A 16,470-nucleotide genomic window follows, 5' to 3' on the forward strand; every position below is an offset into this window, starting at 1 on the left:
GGGAAAAATCGAAAAGATTAGAAAGAGAGTTCATTTACCCCCATTTATGAAACAGCAGAGCAAATGCAAAATGAAACGCGTCAAATTTTTTGAAATTTTACACTGAAACTTGAGAGAGTTTTGTACACTTGGAATATATATTATATGCAAGAATCTATTAAAACATTAGAGAACTGCATTAGCTGAGAGTGAATATAACTTTCAACTGACAGCGATATGTAGAATAAAAGCGCTTTTTGCAGTATCTCACCTCACACTTGTTTCCTGCTGATAGTGAATATGTCAGTTTTCAAAGTGCGCGGGAAACAAGTCTCATGACATCAGAATTTCATAAAAGAATATTATAACAGAGCAGACAAAGAAATCACATGTATAAGAGTAGTTTTTATTTGAAACGATGAGTGATTTTCATTTTGAGAGAGTTTTTTTTTTCAAGTATATACTCTGCAAAGAGCGAGAGACTAAAAAGAAACACGCTGAATGGCGATAAGTACGTGATCAATTCTAAAGAAATTAGTAATCATTGATCTATAGTGCTATATACTCGTGTCTAGAAAAACAGAAGTAGAAAACTCTCGACAGGTTCGAAAAATAAAAATTTCGCGTGAAGAAAATGTTTTCTAATTCTTGAATACAGATTTGCGAAAATGATTTTAATCTTTTATTTCTTGTTTTATTTAATGTCCGGATCAAAGAAAAGAATACAATTTTTAAAACTCAAAATTACTGTTTTACTAATCACAAAATTTTACTAGATTAATTATTTGTGGAATTTCTACTCGAATTCTGATAAGTAAAATAAAAAATATACAATCAAATTGTATGCGTATTAAATAATAAAATTAGTAAATAAAAGTAAAAAAGAAAACAATGTTCTGTAACATTTATTTACGAATTTAATTAATTATAAAATCAAAAACATCAATAGTTTTATTTAAAATAAATATTTAATCATAATCATAATTCCGTATGAATTAAGATTTTTAAATTCAAACATTTGGAAATTCAATAACTTATAATAATTAAAAATGACCAAGTGATAAAATCATTAATTTATATTATAACAATATTGTTACTGTAACTTTTTCAAAATTATTTTCATTTCAATTCAATTATTATTTTTTTGAATTTTTAACTAAAATTCTTCTTGAAATCAATTATTTTTAATATTTTTTGAAAAAGTTCTTTGAGAATTTTCAAGTCCATTTGTTTACATTGTTATAGTTAAAAGTATGAAAACTACAAATTTTCAAAGATTTTAATTTTAAACCTTTCCAAAATTCATGCTATGTATTATGCTTTTAATATTAAATTTTTTTCAAATTTTAACTGAAATTAATTTTTAAATCAATTCTTATTAGAGAATTCTACGAGTATTCAATTATTCAAATAAAAAAATTAATTTATTGAACAATTGAACGTTTCTTAAAATTGAATTCTTATAAAGAATTTTGTCAGAAAATTTTGAAATAATAATTGAATTCTTTCGATGAATTTTAATTAAATTTTTAGAAATAATTACATTTTTCGAGGAATTCGATTATAATTGTATTTGAAATAATTGAAATTCTCCCATGAGTTTTGTTATTTATTAAAGTAATTGAATTCCTAAAAAGAGTTTATAATTGAATTCCTGTAAAAATTTTATTATTTATGAAAATAATTAAATTTTTGGGTAGAATTCAAAAATTTTTTTTTTTTAATTTATTGAATTCTTTTGGAAAATTTTATTAAAATAATAGATATTGAAAATCATTGAATTGGGGAAAATTTTGGAAAATAATTGAAATTTTGTCAAGAATTTCAATTTTTGAAAATAATTGAAATTTTGTCAAGAATTTCAATTTTTGAAAATAATTGGAATTTTGTCAAGAATTTCAATTTCCGAAAATAATTGAAATTTCGTCAAGAATTTCATTAAAATTTTTGAAAACAATTGAATTTTAGAGAAGAATTTTTTATTTATAAAGATAATTGAAATTTTGAAAATAATTTTTTAAAATTATTGAACACAATTGAATTTCTGCGAAGAATTTTATTACTTTTGAAAATAATTGAATTTCTGCAATTATTTGTAATTTTTCCGAAATTAAATTTTTTGAGTGTTTTCAACTAAAAATTCTTCGGTGAATCTATTATTTTCAGTAATTAATTAAATGTAAATTAAAACATTTGTATTCATATTTTGAGAAATAATTACATTTTTTGAGGAATTCGATTAAAATTATATTAAAAATAATTGAAATTCTGTGATGAGTTTTATTATTTATGAAAATAATTGAATTCCTAATAAGAATTTTATTATATTTTTGAATATAATTGAATTCCTAATAGGAATTTTATTATTTATGAAAATAATAAAATTATTATGAAGAAATTCATAAAAAAAAATTTTAAATAATTGAATTCCTGTGAAATTTTTATTATTTATGAAAATAATTAATTCTTTGCATAGAGTTTTATCAAATTTTTGTTAAATAATTGAATTCTTTTGGAAAATTTTATTAAAATAATAGAAATTGAAAATCATTGAATTGAGGAAAATTTTCGAAAGTCATTTATTGGTAATTTATTGATTTTAATTAAATGTTTATTATTAATATTAGTATTTAAATTTCTTTATTGTTGAATTTCGCGCCTAAAAGTTCTTGAAATTGCCGCCTAGATGGCATGAAAATTCTTTCACAGACGAAATGAAGCGAATAGAGTTCATGAATCACAATATTAGTGATATAAAATTATTTCGTTTCAGTTATAAAATAAATTTTGTTCTAAATTAGAATAATAGTGAGTGACTAAGTTATTAATCATTTAGAGAGTGAAATAAAAAAGTACTCACCACTCTGCTGGATAATTTTTATTATTTTTTATTTTTACTATTAAACAAATATTATTTTGTTTAATTTTGTTTTATTCTCTAGACCGAATCTTTAATTCAACGTGAATTAAATGTGTCAGTATTTTCATTAATACATTTTGCTATTATTATTTTCATATTATAAGTACTTTTGTACGAAAGGGAACTACCCGTGTAAATAAATAAACTAAATAAATTATTTTTAGAGCCCAAGATTAAAAAAGTCATTAGTTTACTCAGGGAAGTAATTTTAATTTCAATCAAACTTAAAATATCTTTGCTATACAGTCAAATATATTTAAGTTTAATTGAAACATGTTTTTTGGTTCATTTAAAGAAATAATATATTTAATTCGAACATAAGTTATGGTTGATTTTAAATGATTTATAATCAACTTTTAAGTTTGAATCAAACATAAAATTTTTAAACATAATTTTTGTTTAAATCAAAACAGAAAATATGTTTGAATTAAACATAATGATTCAAACAAATAATATTTTTGAATCAAAGCAGTAGATATTTTTTATATATTGGGATTAAGCTTACAAACGAATTTTAATTAAACAAAATCACTTAAAATTATTTTCCTATTTGAATTAAGTATAATGTTTTCTCAGTGTAGTATTAAAAATTCGCTTTTTTGTTTGCTGGCTTTTTTGTTTTGTTTTGCTTTCCCTCTTTTCTTATCTCCTTATGAGAAAAAATCTCTTCGATAGTTTTGTGAACCTTTGACAGTGAACCAGCTTGAAAATAATTTCAAGCAGTATATTACGAGTTTACTGTCAAAAAGAATTGAAAACTGGTTCACTGATTACTAAAAAATAACAGTTGATGGTAGAGAGTGAAAGATAAACTTTTGTTTGAAGAAAAATAAAAGTGGGCAATGAGATTTGGAGAGAAAGTGCGCTTGATAGGAAATCTAAATGACAAAGGGTCGTGAACCTATAATGGAGACAAGTTTGTGTTTCGCTCGGAGTCGAAATGTATCTTGTATGTATATTGTATACTGACTTGGGGGGAATCCGTGGAGGTCGTAGAGGCTTGATGGTTCCGGTTCTCTATGACTGTCTTTATTTGCTCCAGCACCTGCAAACAAAACGTGCTTTAGTCAGTCTCAATGTCTCACCGCAATCCACTTATGAAACACGCGACGCGGTTCACATAATACGCATTCATTTCGCCTCCATTCATCGGCTTTTCAATTATTCAAAGTGTTCTTTTTTTCTGTTTCTTTTTTTTCTCTAAATCGACAATTTTATATTTAGAAAAAGTGTCTTTACAAACTTTTCTCGACTTTTCTTTTTTTATAGTTGCTACTCTCTAAATCTGAATTAGTAGTTTTCCACTAATGAAATAGTGCGGATTCGTTTACCAATTGAATTAGTAACTGTTTTTACTAATTTTTAGTAGTTTTTTTACTAATTATTAATAGAAAATTTACTAATTTAAAATAGTAAAAAATACTTTCTACTAATTGAATTAGTAATTTTCTACTAGCAATTAGTAAAATATTAGTAAAAATTACTAAAAAATGTTACTAATTCAAATTGGTAAACGAATCCGCACTAATTCAGATTTAGAGAATCCTAGTTAGTAGTACTAGTTAATAGTTACAGTTACTAACAGTACTAGTTGTTAGTAGTACTACTCAATAGTCAAAAATTAGCTTTAACACTAAAAAAGTAGCTATCCAAAATTATTTAATGAATTTAATTTTTATAATTTTAGTAAATACTAGATTTATAAAATAATTTTAGTTAAAAATACTAAACAAAATTGAATTTTGGAAAAGTTACAAATCATTCCAGAAATTCAATTATTTTCGAAAGTTATAAAAAATCTTCGCAGAAATTCAATTAGTTTCAAAAGTTATAAAAATTCTTCGCCGAAATTCAATTATGTTCAAAACTTTTACAAAAAATTCTCGTCAAAATTTCAATTATCTTTATACCTAAATAATAAAATTCTTCTTCGAAATTCAATTATTTTAATAAATTTTACTAAAATTCTTGGCAAAATTTCACAAAAATTCAATTATTTTTAAACATTTTAATACAATTTTTCGCAAAAATTCAATTATTTTCATAAATAATAAAATTCTTCTCAAGAATTCAATTATTTTTGAAAATTTTAATAAAATTCTTAGCAACTATTCAATTATTTTCATAAATGATAAAATTCATCGCAGGATTTCAATTATTTTTAATACAATTTTACAGGAATTGCTCAAAAAAAAGTAAATATTCTTAAAAATTTGATTTCAATTTCTCAAAAATATCAATTATTTATTTCGAAAGAAATAAATTATTTTTAATACAATTTTAATTACACTTTTTTTTAAATAATTCAATTATTCTTTTAGATTTTAATAAAATTCTTTCCAAAAATTCAATTATTTACATAAATAATTCTTCGAAAGTATTTAATTATGTTGATTAATAACAAAATTATTACCAAAAATTCAATTATTTTGAGGCATTTTAATAAAATTCTTTGCAAAATTCAATTATTGTCTTTATAAATAACAATGTTCATCACAAGAATTCAATTATTTTTAAAAGTAATAAATTTCTTCTCGGAAATTCAATTATTTTTAAACATTTTAATACAATTTTTCGCAATAATTCAATTATTTTCATAAATAATAAAATTCTTCTCAGGAATTCAATTATTTTTGAAAATTTCAATAAAATTCTTAGCAACTATTCAATTATTTTCATAAATAATAAAATTCATCGCAGGATTTCAATTATTGTTAATACAATTTTACAGAAATTGCTTAAAAAATGTAATTATTCTTAAAAATTTGATTAATAAAATTCTTCTTCAAAATTCAAGTATTTAAAAAAAATTTACAAAAATCTTGGCAAAATTTCACAGGAATTCAATTATTTACAAAATTTTTAATAAATTTCTTCGAAATAATTCAATTATTTTCATAAGTAATAAAATTTATAAAGGAATTCAATTATTTAAAATACATAATTTGAAATTTTTTTTCGAAAAACATCAATTATTTAAAAAGATTTTTATAAAATTTGTCGCAAGAATTCAATTATTTAAAAAAAATGTAACAACTAGTTCCTTTCAAGAATTCAATTATTTTTATAAACTTGAATAAAATTCCTTGCAATAATTAAGAAAAATTTTAATAAAATTCTTGCGAAAATTTTAATTATTTTCATAAATAATAAAACTCATCGCTGGATTTTAATTACTTTTGATACAATTTTAATCAAATTCCTCGAAAAATGTAATTATTCGTTAAAATTTTATTCAAATTCGTTAGAAGAATTCAATTATTTAAAAATTTGTTGATAAAATTCTTTGTGAGAATTCAATTTTAACAAACATTCAGTTATTCAATTAATTAATTTTTTTTAAATTTAAATAATTGAATTCTTCTAGAATTTTCTAATAAAAATTGTTTTAAAATTGAATTGCTGTGAATTCTTGTGAAGAATTTTATTATTTATGCGAAAATAATTGTATTTTTGTCTGGGATTTTATTAAATTTTTTATAAATAATTGAATTTTCGTGAAAAATGTAATATCTTGTGAAAATAATTGAACTGTTGAGGTTAGAATTTTATAAAAAGTTTTTAAATTGTTTATTATTTTTGAAAAATTGTATGAAATATTTTAAATAATTTAATTCCTCTGAAAATTTTATTACTTATAAAAAAATTGACGTGATACTAGTAGATTAGTGAAACACAATTTTTTTTCTATAAGGAAATAGTAAAACGAAACTAAAAAGAAATCCTCATAAAAAATAAATAAAAGTAAAAAGTTTTAAGACAAAAGTCCGTTGGGGAACGGATACTTTTTTGTTTAATCTTAAGGATCTTTTTAAAGCTTTGCGGTGGAATTGAGAAAAACTTTTGGCTTTTTGCAAAGTAACTGAAAAAGCATTATAAATTGTTTATATCGTGAGAAATTCCGAGATGAATTTGTATTCGAATTACAAACATTAAACGTGAAAGTGCACTAATATACAATCATGCCCACTTGAACGGATTAACTGGAAATGCACTTTAGGAATAAATTGTCTTTCGGCCGAGTGTCTTCCATGGACAGTTGACTTTCACTCTTTCGAGAGTTTTATTGTTATATATCAAAATATATTTAAAAATTATTTACAAGACCTATTTTCGACATTAAATAATTAATTTATTTAATGGTATTTACAAGACCTACTATTTTTAGACAAAAAGAAAAATTTAATGAAGAGATTATTCTTTTTTTTTGTTTAACAAGCGGTTATTTTATCAAAATTGAAATAATTGAAAGTCACTGAATCGTTTAATGAAGGTTATTTTTGTTTTTTATTGTTATTGTAATAATTTAATCGCATCTTAAAAAACTCTTATTTTTTTATTCTTTTATTCACTAATAATAAAAATAATTTCAAAGAAAAGCAGAGAAAACCAGAAAAAATTAAAATAGTTTTATAGTTCAAAAATTTAATTGTTTGAAAAAGTTGTGAATTTATTTGTTTGTGTAAATTCAATAAAATCTATTTTTATGTATCCCTTTGCCGAAAGTACTGACTTCCCGGTCTGATTTGGCTCCGGGAATAGCGACTTTTGTGGCCGGCTCGAACTTACGCGCGCTCTGATTGGCTACGAGATTTTCGTGGCTGTCTAGCATAGCAACCAAATAACAACGCTTATTTCAGTGTTTTTGTAATGTGGGCATGAAGTGTGCATAACGTCAAAATCTCGTCTGAAAAACGTGCTTTTTAATCGTAAGAAAAAAAAGATAATGGAAAGCTCCTCATCAGAAGGTTCCGCGGATGAGGAAGAAATCCTAAGAAACTTCGACTCAGAGGCAGAAATCATAGTGCAAACGAAAACTTTACCAAAGAAATCTTCGGATCGATATCTGTTAGTGTATAATACTTACAAAAAATGGCAAGAAGACAATAAAAAATCCCTTTCTAAAGAAGAAGAAAATAATTTAATTGTTTATTTTGAATCACTAAAAGAAAAACTTAAACCGCCTACGCTATGGAGCATTTGGAGTATGCTTAGGAAAACACTGAGTGTTAAAGAGAATATCGACATTAGTGGATTTATAAGTTTAAAATGTATTATAAAAACCAATGCGAAAGGTTATAAACCGAAAAAATCGATGGTACTAAGGTGGGATCAAATTATGCAATTTATGAACAACGCTTCAGATCATGTATATTTAGCCATGAAGGTAATAATTATTATACTTACGTATTTCGATTCCATAATTTCAGGGCTGTTATGATTAAAATTAAAAGGTCGTTTACATTTCAATCATGATTTAAATAAAAATGATCATTTTTCCTTCAAAGAATTTTATTGAATATTGGAAAAAAATAATCATCTACAACTTTAACGAATTAAATTTTTAAAAAATGCACTGTTTTACAAATATGATGTGAAATAATTAAATTGTAAATTCATTAAAATTTATAATACTTGGATTTTTGAAGGTTAAAAAATTTTATAAATTAAATTTAGATTATGGATTAAAATTTCTATAAAAATTGATTAACATTTGGAAAAACAGAATTTTTATTTGATTGACATTCGGAATAATAAAATTTTAAATTGATTAGTATTTGGAATAATTGAATTTTTATTTGATAAATATTCGAAATAATTGAATTATTAGCTGATTAAAATTCAGAATAATTTACATGATTGATACTAAACTTTAATTTTATTTTCCCTGATTTTTTTCTGATTTTCCTGACACGTGAAAAGCCTGTTAAATTTTTTTAATTAAATTAAAAGTACTATTAAATATTCTATTATTATTTAAAAAAAATTTTAATTTGATTTAATATAAAAAAATCATAATTTTTAACGGCCCTGAATATATTATATTTGTTTAACTCCATTTAATTGCACTGTTTTTAATTTTGCAGGTTATACTTATTTTTGGCGTCTGCGGCTGTTTGCGCTGCGATGAAATCACCAATATGAAAAATGAACACGTGGAAGACTTGGGAAACAAATATTTAATATCCATCAATGACAACAAAAATGATTATGCAGGTCAATTTATCATTGGGAGTCTTTTTTACGAGAAAGTGAAAACATACATTTCATTAAGACCACCTGGTCAATTCAGTGACCGATTTTTCGTTAATTATCAAAAGGGTAAATGTTTTCGTCAACCCATTGGCAGACATAAAATAGGCGAAGTTCCTGAAGCAATTGCTTCCTATCTGACACTACCCAATGCAAAGAAATACACAGGTCATTGTTTTCGAAGAACGTCAGCAACGCTTCTTTCAAATTCGGGCGCAAACATTCAGATGGTTAAACAATTGGGGAGATGGCGTTCGGACATAATTGCACAAGGGTATATAGAACATTCTATGCTCAACCGCCAATTAATTTATGATGGCCTTGTTCAGAAAAATTCAACAACAAATATTCATTCAAAACCATCAAACAGCGCAGCAGTACCTATTGAAAATGAGATGAATGAATCTAATTACAATTTATCTTGGTCCGATTTTTCCGACGTCATTAACCCTGCCGAATGTAGTCCAATTTCAAGTAATAACAAAATTCTTATAACAAAAATATGCTTATATTGTATTTATATATAAATTATAAAAATATGCCTCTTTTCATTTATAACCACCTTTTTCAGGAGGAGGTTTTAATTCGATCACACCAAACAAAGGGCAAATTCCTGAAACACTTGCAAATCCAAATAAGCCACATATTCGCAGATCTGAATTGGTTTCAGAAAAGTCAGGCATAAATATGAATTTGAAAAAACATTCGCTTGTTCAGTCACCTACTTGTGAAAAAAGAAACAGAAATAATGACTGCGACAATGAAAGTCACAATGAATTAAGCGCAAAGAAATTTTCAAAATTATTAACAAATACGCAGGAAATATTCGAAAACGAAGATGACTGTATCCGTAATTTAAAATGGTCAGATTTTCCAGACGATTTTAACCCCAGTGACGTTAATCCGGATAAAAGTAAGTTAAAAAATGTTCAATTTTATGAAGAAAATATAATTATATGCCACTTTTTATTTTTAACAAATTTTTTACAGATCGAGTTATAACCAGTGGATTTACGACAGCAACCAAGAAACCGATACTTATACCAGCTGTAAATAAACAATCAGTCCCTGGCAGTAGTAAATTATTCTCGAATAAACCAGCAATAAAACTAAATTTTAAAATTCCATCAACTGCCCAGCCAAAAAGCCAAAATAACGAAGTTTTAGAGCATCAAAATCAAAATGACACACATTCAACGCTATCAAAAGAACATAATTTGAAGTTTGATAATTGTACCTTCAACAATTGCGTTTTTAATGTTACTGCCTGCAATTGCATTTCAGAAAAAAAATAATTTAATAATTAATTAAGTTTTACTTGTACAAGAAAATGTCAAACAATTTTTTATTGTAACACTTTTTTTACCTGCTGAATAAAATTTGACACTTTATTCTTCTTTGCATTTTTTACTGATGTAGGCCACAAAAATAAGATAATTTAATATATATATTAAAATAATTATTTACTCATAATTTTTTTTCATGCCCGCCCCGACCAGCAAAGTCTCGGCTTCGCCTCGACTTTGCAAAAGTCGGGCGGGCAACTTTTTAAACTATTTTATTATTCAAACAATAATTATTTAACGTACTTTCGGCTGGGGATACAGAAAAATTGTATACGACACACGGCCAGAAATTTGGATAACCTGGCGAGCGTGATATATAAAGCCTCGGCTTCGCCTCGGCCTTATATATCACGCCGGCCAGGAAATCCAACTTTCTGGCCTAGTATCGTAATATACTATAGTATGAAACGGAAAATTGCTATCGAAAACGTGTTCGAACTTGCTTACAATAAAAAAAATAAATAATCTCAATTTTCAAAATATTTCACTAATTGCCTTTTAATTAATTATAATTAATTAAAAGGCAATTAGTGAAATATTTTGAAAATTGTGATTTATCTTTTTTTATTGTAAACAAAACTTCGAACACGTTTTTTTTTATTTATTAATAAAAATAATATATTATTTTTATTAATTCTGTGTCTGAAGGTAAATTAATAAAGAACAATTAGTGAAATATTTTGAAAATTGCTAGCTATTAAATAGAAGCAATTAGTGAAGTATTTTGAAAATAGAAATATAAGAATAGAGGACACAGGAGACTTGAAAACGCATAAGATAAAAAGAGACAGCTAGTCTTTGTCTCTCAACGCATGCGCGACCGTCAAGAGAAGCAACTGCGCTTGCGCCACTCTCATTGGTGGAAAGTAGTGACGCAAGCGCAGTTGCTTCTCGATGCTCGTTAGCATCTCAGTGCGCATGCGTCTCTAGAAAGAGAAAGAAGAAGGGACGTTAAGAACACTTCTACTCTTTCTATCAACCTGACGCTTCACCCACGACCTTTTTTTCATCTCTACGATTTTCGCCTTAGGTAATAATTAATCATAATCTATGTGAATGAAAATTTTAATATTTATATATTAATATATAATATAGTACAAATATTTATTAAAAATTTTCTTTCTTGTCTAATCGAATCGAAATTTGTATTTTGCAGTGGCGCATCACACCGCAGTATTTCGTTTGAAATCGGAGAAAGAAAAGTACTCGACAGGACACCGAAGAATGCAGACTTGTCCGGAATCTTCTATTTCAAAGTGACAAGGAGAGAGGAAACACGAGAAGTAAAAAGGGGTAAGTCAAAAAAATATCGATAAATCATTATTTTTCATAATTTTATAAACTAAAAAAAGTTGTTATATTTGAAATTTTAAAAATTGTTGCCACGTGGTGTCAGTTTGAACTCATTTTTTTTTCTAAAACACAGTTTCTTAAATTAATTTTTAAAATAATAAATGTGTTAATTTATTTGTGTTTAAATAAATAATTTTAGTAATTTTATTTTCTACTACTAACACTATAAATAATACTTTATCTAAGTTTTAAGAAATTTTGATAATTTTTACAAAATGGTTGATTCTCTGTGATTAAAAAAATAAATGTTTTCTTCTCGAAGGCAACTGCATTTTTTACTTCAAGAAGTAGTTTTTATATAAATGTATAATAAAAATTTATATTTTTCGTAATAAAATATTTTTAAAGCGAAAGAAATTTTTTCTCAACACCACGTGTTCGATGATGTCACGTGATTTTAATTTTATTTTTACTAAATAAAATTTATAAGAAATTTGTATTTTAAATATGAAAAAATAATCAAAAAAAGTATTTTTAAAGAAAGGAATATTTATTTGGAGAAAAATAAGTATTAAAAATAAAAAAAGATGTAAAAATCGAAAAAATAAATAAACAAAAAATAATTCTAAAATTATTTTTTCTTTAGTTTTTATTAAACAAATTTTTTATAAATTTTACTAAATGTTGACTCTGGTCTTTTGAGAGAATAAAATACGTAATAAAAGACATTCGTTCATCACATTGTCTCTAAATTGAAAAATAAATTTCAAAAATTTAATAAGAATTTTATTCTGTGTAAAAATATTAAAAATGGAAATAAAAATGAAAGAATTAAAAATTTAAAAACAAGAAAAACTAAAAATCATTTACCTACGTAGTAAGAATTAAAAACAAGGAAAAACTGTAAGAATTAAAACTATAATCTAAACTAGAATACTTATCAAATATTTTAAAATTTATAGACAATGTGATAATTAATTTTAAATATAAAAGATTATAAAATAATTATATAGTTAGTTGATTATTTGAATAAAATTTTTTTCATATTCAAAATTTTCTTTGTAAAAATTGTCAAATATTTATTTATTTTATTATGAAGAAAAAGTAAGAATTAAAAATAAATAAAAAAATAATTAATAAAATATTTTTTACAAATTAAAAATAGAAAAATATAATCAGTAGGGGAGAGTCTCCAGTTGTGAGACACCTCCAGTTGTGAGACAGTCAATTTTTTTTAACATGCAATATTAAAAAGCCGATTGGTTTATATAAAAACATTTCTTTTTATATAAGCCAACTTTTTCGTGTACGCCGAAGCGGATATATAAACTGTTTTTGTTAAATACCAACACTGTGTGTGATAATCGACTAAAAAGCGTTTTTTCAATAAATACAAAGTACTTTTTTTCCAAGTTAATTAATTGGAAAAGGTAAATGTAATGCATTTTCTTTTAGTGTTTTCCTTATATTTTGTGATGCAATATTGCATTGTTCCAATCTACGGTTGAAAATAATTTAATTTTCCTTTTTCAAAATAGCGCCAATTTCTGGGTGTGAGACACAGCATATCACCAGTTGTGAGACGGTGTCAACACCCATCTGGGCAGCATAAAAAATACGACTTTGCAGGCATACTATTTAAATGTTGTTTTGATTTTTTTTCTAGAATTTTTGGGCATGTCAAGTGGAAAAAAGTCAATTGATTCAGAAGAAATCAATTTTAATGCTCTTGTTCAAGCTATTAAATTGTGTTTATTTGATAGTCATATTTTGGCGAATAAATATTATTATTTAGTATATAATAATATATATTATTAATATATTTAATTATTTCTACTAAACATAACGTTTTATGTCAAACTTATTAAATTTTAGCAATTTTTAATGAGTGTCTCACAACTGGAGACATTTTTTTTTTTTTTAAAAAGCGATGTGCTCGGAAAATGTATCGTAAAATTTTTTGAGTTCATCGAAACACTATACTTTCTTTTAATAAAAGTTGCGTATTTCTGTTACCTTTTGAACGGTGTATTTTATTAACAATTTCGTTTACCCGTTTACAATTTACGGGTCAAAAATGAAACCCGTCTCACAACTGGAGACTCTCCCCTAACAATTTTTATATTTTTATTTGTTAAACAAATTTTTTTTTCATAATTAGTGGCAAATTACTAACTTCAAAAATTATTTTTAACTGTCGACAAGTTTTCAATAATTTAGAATTAGAGAGAGAGAGAGAGAAGTTAAACCCTTATGACAGACAATAAAGTTAATGACCTTCAGCATTGTTAGAGAACTTGTTTTGAAATTGCTTTGTTCAACTAGAAAATTAAATTTCAAATTTATTACAAAAAAATCATTTTTCTTGTTTATTACTTCTTCAATTGTTCGTAACAAATAGATATTTATTTTAGAAAAAAATGTAAAAATAAAAAAGAATAAATTAAAAACAAGAAACTTGTAATAATTAAAAATAAAAACGTAAGAATTACAAATTTATAAGCATGATTATTATTTATCAATAAATAAAAGAAAAAGAAGGAAAATTATAAATTTCATCATATGTTAACTTTTATTTTTTATTGACTATTTAATTTTTTCTTATAATTTTGTGGTGGAAAAAAAAATTAATACAAAATTTGAAAAATCGTTAAATATTTCAATATTTAGACACTTTTATTAGACTTTTAAACAAATAAGAATTTCAGGGTAAAGTTAATCCCTTTTTGTAAACAAGAAAGTTAATGACGTTTTGCAATTGTTAGAATACTTGTTTGAAAATTTCTTTGTTTCATTAGAAAATTAAATATCAAATTTATTATAAAAAAAGCCAATTGTCTTTTGTAACAAATATTTTTTTAGAAAAAAAATTTGTAAAAATTAAAAGTGAATAATATAAAAAATACGAAACTTGTAGAATAAAAAAGTAAGAACTAAATTGGCAAATATTCCTTACTAAAAAGAAATATAATGACGTAAAATTATCAACTAAAATTTCATGAAAACTTTTTATTTTAATTTTTAAATTAATTTTTAATTTAATTTTAATTTAATTTTAATTTAATCTTTTCTTAAAATTTTGTAGTGGGAAATTATTAAAAATTTGGAAAATCGTTAAATATTTCAATATTTAGTAGACTTTTCCATAATTTTGAATTACAAGGGAAAGTCAAAATCCCTTATTGTAAACAATAGGGTCAATGATCTCCACCAATGTTAGAGAACTTGTTTTCAAATTGCATTGCTTAACTAGAAAAATTAAATTTTCTTTTTCACAAAAAAAATTAAGTTTTTCGTAACAAATTAATATTTATTTCTTAAAATCTTAAAAAAAGAATTGTAAAATTAAAAATAAATTAAAAAATTCTAAACTTGTGAAATTAAAAATAAAAAAAGTAAGAATTAAATTCGTAAATATGACGACTATTTTTAATTAACAAATAAAAATATAAACAACGAAAATTATTAACTAAAATTTCATGGAAAGTTCTTTTTAATAGAGTATTTCTAATTTCGAAAATTATTAAATATTTGAATATTCAGTTGATTTTTCAATAATTGAGAATTAGAGGGAAAAGTTAATCCCTTGTTGTAAACAAGAAATTTTGTGACCCTCAGTATTGTTAGAGAATTTAATATTTTCTCTCCATTCTTGTCTTTCTTATCGTCAACAACAATAAAAGTACGAAATTAAAATTGAGCCCTTTCCCCCTCTCTTCCTTCCTTGGTGAACAGTTTTCGCCTTCTTCCTCAGTGAAATTTTGATAGCAGTAGTTCAGTGACCACCTTTGTGGGGTAACCAATTAAATAATAAATTTTATTTCTCCTATTAACTGAATATTATTAAATATTTTTTTATTAATTTTAAGTGAAATAAGTGCCTAAATAACAAAAAAAAATGTTTATCTGTCGAACAGGATATGGAAGAGTTTCCAAACTACAACACATTTTTGAAGAAGGAAATTCATATTGAACACTCTGAGGGTCATTTTTAACAATATGTAAGTACCGAAAATTTTAATTTTTTAAAGCATTCAATTTATAAAAGTAAATCAATTTATAACAGTGAATAATAATTTAAATCAATAAATAATATAATGTAATAAAAAAATAATACAATTGGAAAAAAATTTTAATTATCAGAATTATATTGATTGAAAACCCACAATATTAATTAGACTTATAACAATTGCAGCTACAAATTATTTTCATTATTTTTGTCAAATTTCTTCAATAATGAATTTTTATTTATTTATTATTATTTGATAATAATTTTATTTTTCTAATATACTTAAACTTAATAAATTATTTATTCATAATCTAAATAATTTTTTTTAATAATACTAAATAGTAATTATCAATTAATACAATTAAGTAAATTATTTACTAACATTACTGCCTTGACTCAAACTTTTAGTTCGTTTAAATAAATAATTTATTTGTAACGGTAATTAAAAAATAGTTTTTAAATAAGGAAATTATTATTAATGGAAAATAACTCAAACCTTTAGTTCGTTTAAATAAATAATTTATTTGGAACACTAATTAAAAAATAGTTTTTAAATAAAGAAATTATTATTAATGGAAAATAACTCAAACTTGTAGTTCGTTTAAATAAATAATTTATTTGTAACAGTAATATAAAAATAGTTTTTAAATAAATAAGTAACTGTTAAATAAGAAAGAATTTTAGACGTAGGAGTTAATTTTAACAATTTATATTTTATTTCTTTAACATACATTTTTTTTACAGAGACATTTCTTTTGTCATCGAAGATTGATGAGAATCAAGAGGAGACACCGAAGCGTGATTGAAAACTTCAGAAATCTTCGATATCTCGTGCCGAACTTAGTTTTTATTGTATTAGGAAAAATTATTATTTAGCTAGGAATTTTGAA

At 23.9% G+C, this 16,470-nt stretch overlaps 2 protein-coding genes and 1 long non-coding RNA gene across 5 annotated transcripts in view; 2 read left to right on the forward strand and 1 right to left on the reverse strand.

Moving 5' to 3' along the window:
* Positions 1–16,470, reverse strand: part of LOC122501330 (dentin sialophosphoprotein-like) — a 172,580-nt gene that overhangs the window by 51,238 nt on the left and 104,872 nt on the right. For 2 of the 3 annotated variants that reach the window (XM_043610712.1, XM_043610721.1), the window contains one exon: positions 3,870–3,944. The exons of the other annotated variant lie outside the window; for it this stretch is intronic. In XM_043610712.1, the coding sequence (XP_043466647.1) occupies positions 3,870–3,944 (75 nt within the window). The remainder of the gene's footprint in view (positions 1–3,869; positions 3,945–16,470) is intronic. 3 annotated transcript variants of the gene reach the window in all.
* On the forward strand, positions 8,712–10,327 carry LOC122501348. The gene is made up of 3 exons (XM_043610740.1): positions 8,712–9,406; positions 9,504–9,845; positions 9,923–10,327. Exons 1-3 carry the CDS (start codon positions 8,821–8,823, stop codon positions 10,225–10,227), a joined length of 1,233 nt encoding a protein of 410 aa, XP_043466675.1. The 5' UTR covers positions 8,712–8,820; the 3' UTR covers positions 10,228–10,327.
* On the forward strand, positions 11,148–16,365 carry LOC122501387. The gene is made up of 4 exons (XR_006301566.1): positions 11,148–11,308; positions 11,435–11,571; positions 15,489–15,572; positions 16,325–16,365. It is a non-coding gene; the product is annotated as an uncharacterized LOC122501387 (long non-coding RNA).

This window comes from Leptopilina heterotoma, unplaced genomic scaffold (assembly GCF_015476425.1).
Source record: "Leptopilina heterotoma isolate Lh14 unplaced genomic scaffold, ASM1547642v1 Lhet_103, whole genome shotgun sequence".
Lineage (NCBI taxonomy): Eukaryota > Metazoa > Arthropoda > Insecta > Hymenoptera > Figitidae > Leptopilina > Leptopilina heterotoma.

What these genes read in the sequence shown, in the direction of transcription:
- LOC122501348 (XM_043610740.1), top strand. Translation starts at nt 8,821, where the DNA reads ATGAAAAATGAACACGTGGAAGACTTGGGAAACAAATATTTAATATCC. An exon ending in CGAATGTAGTCCAATTTCAA is followed by an intron (nt 9,407 to 9,503) that starts GTAATAACAAAA and finishes CACCTTTTTCAG; the next exon opens with GAGGAGGTTTTAATTCGATC. An exon ending in TGACGTTAATCCGGATAAAA is followed by an intron (nt 9,846 to 9,922) that starts GTAAGTTAAAAA and finishes AATTTTTTACAG; the next exon opens with ATCGAGTTATAACCAGTGGA.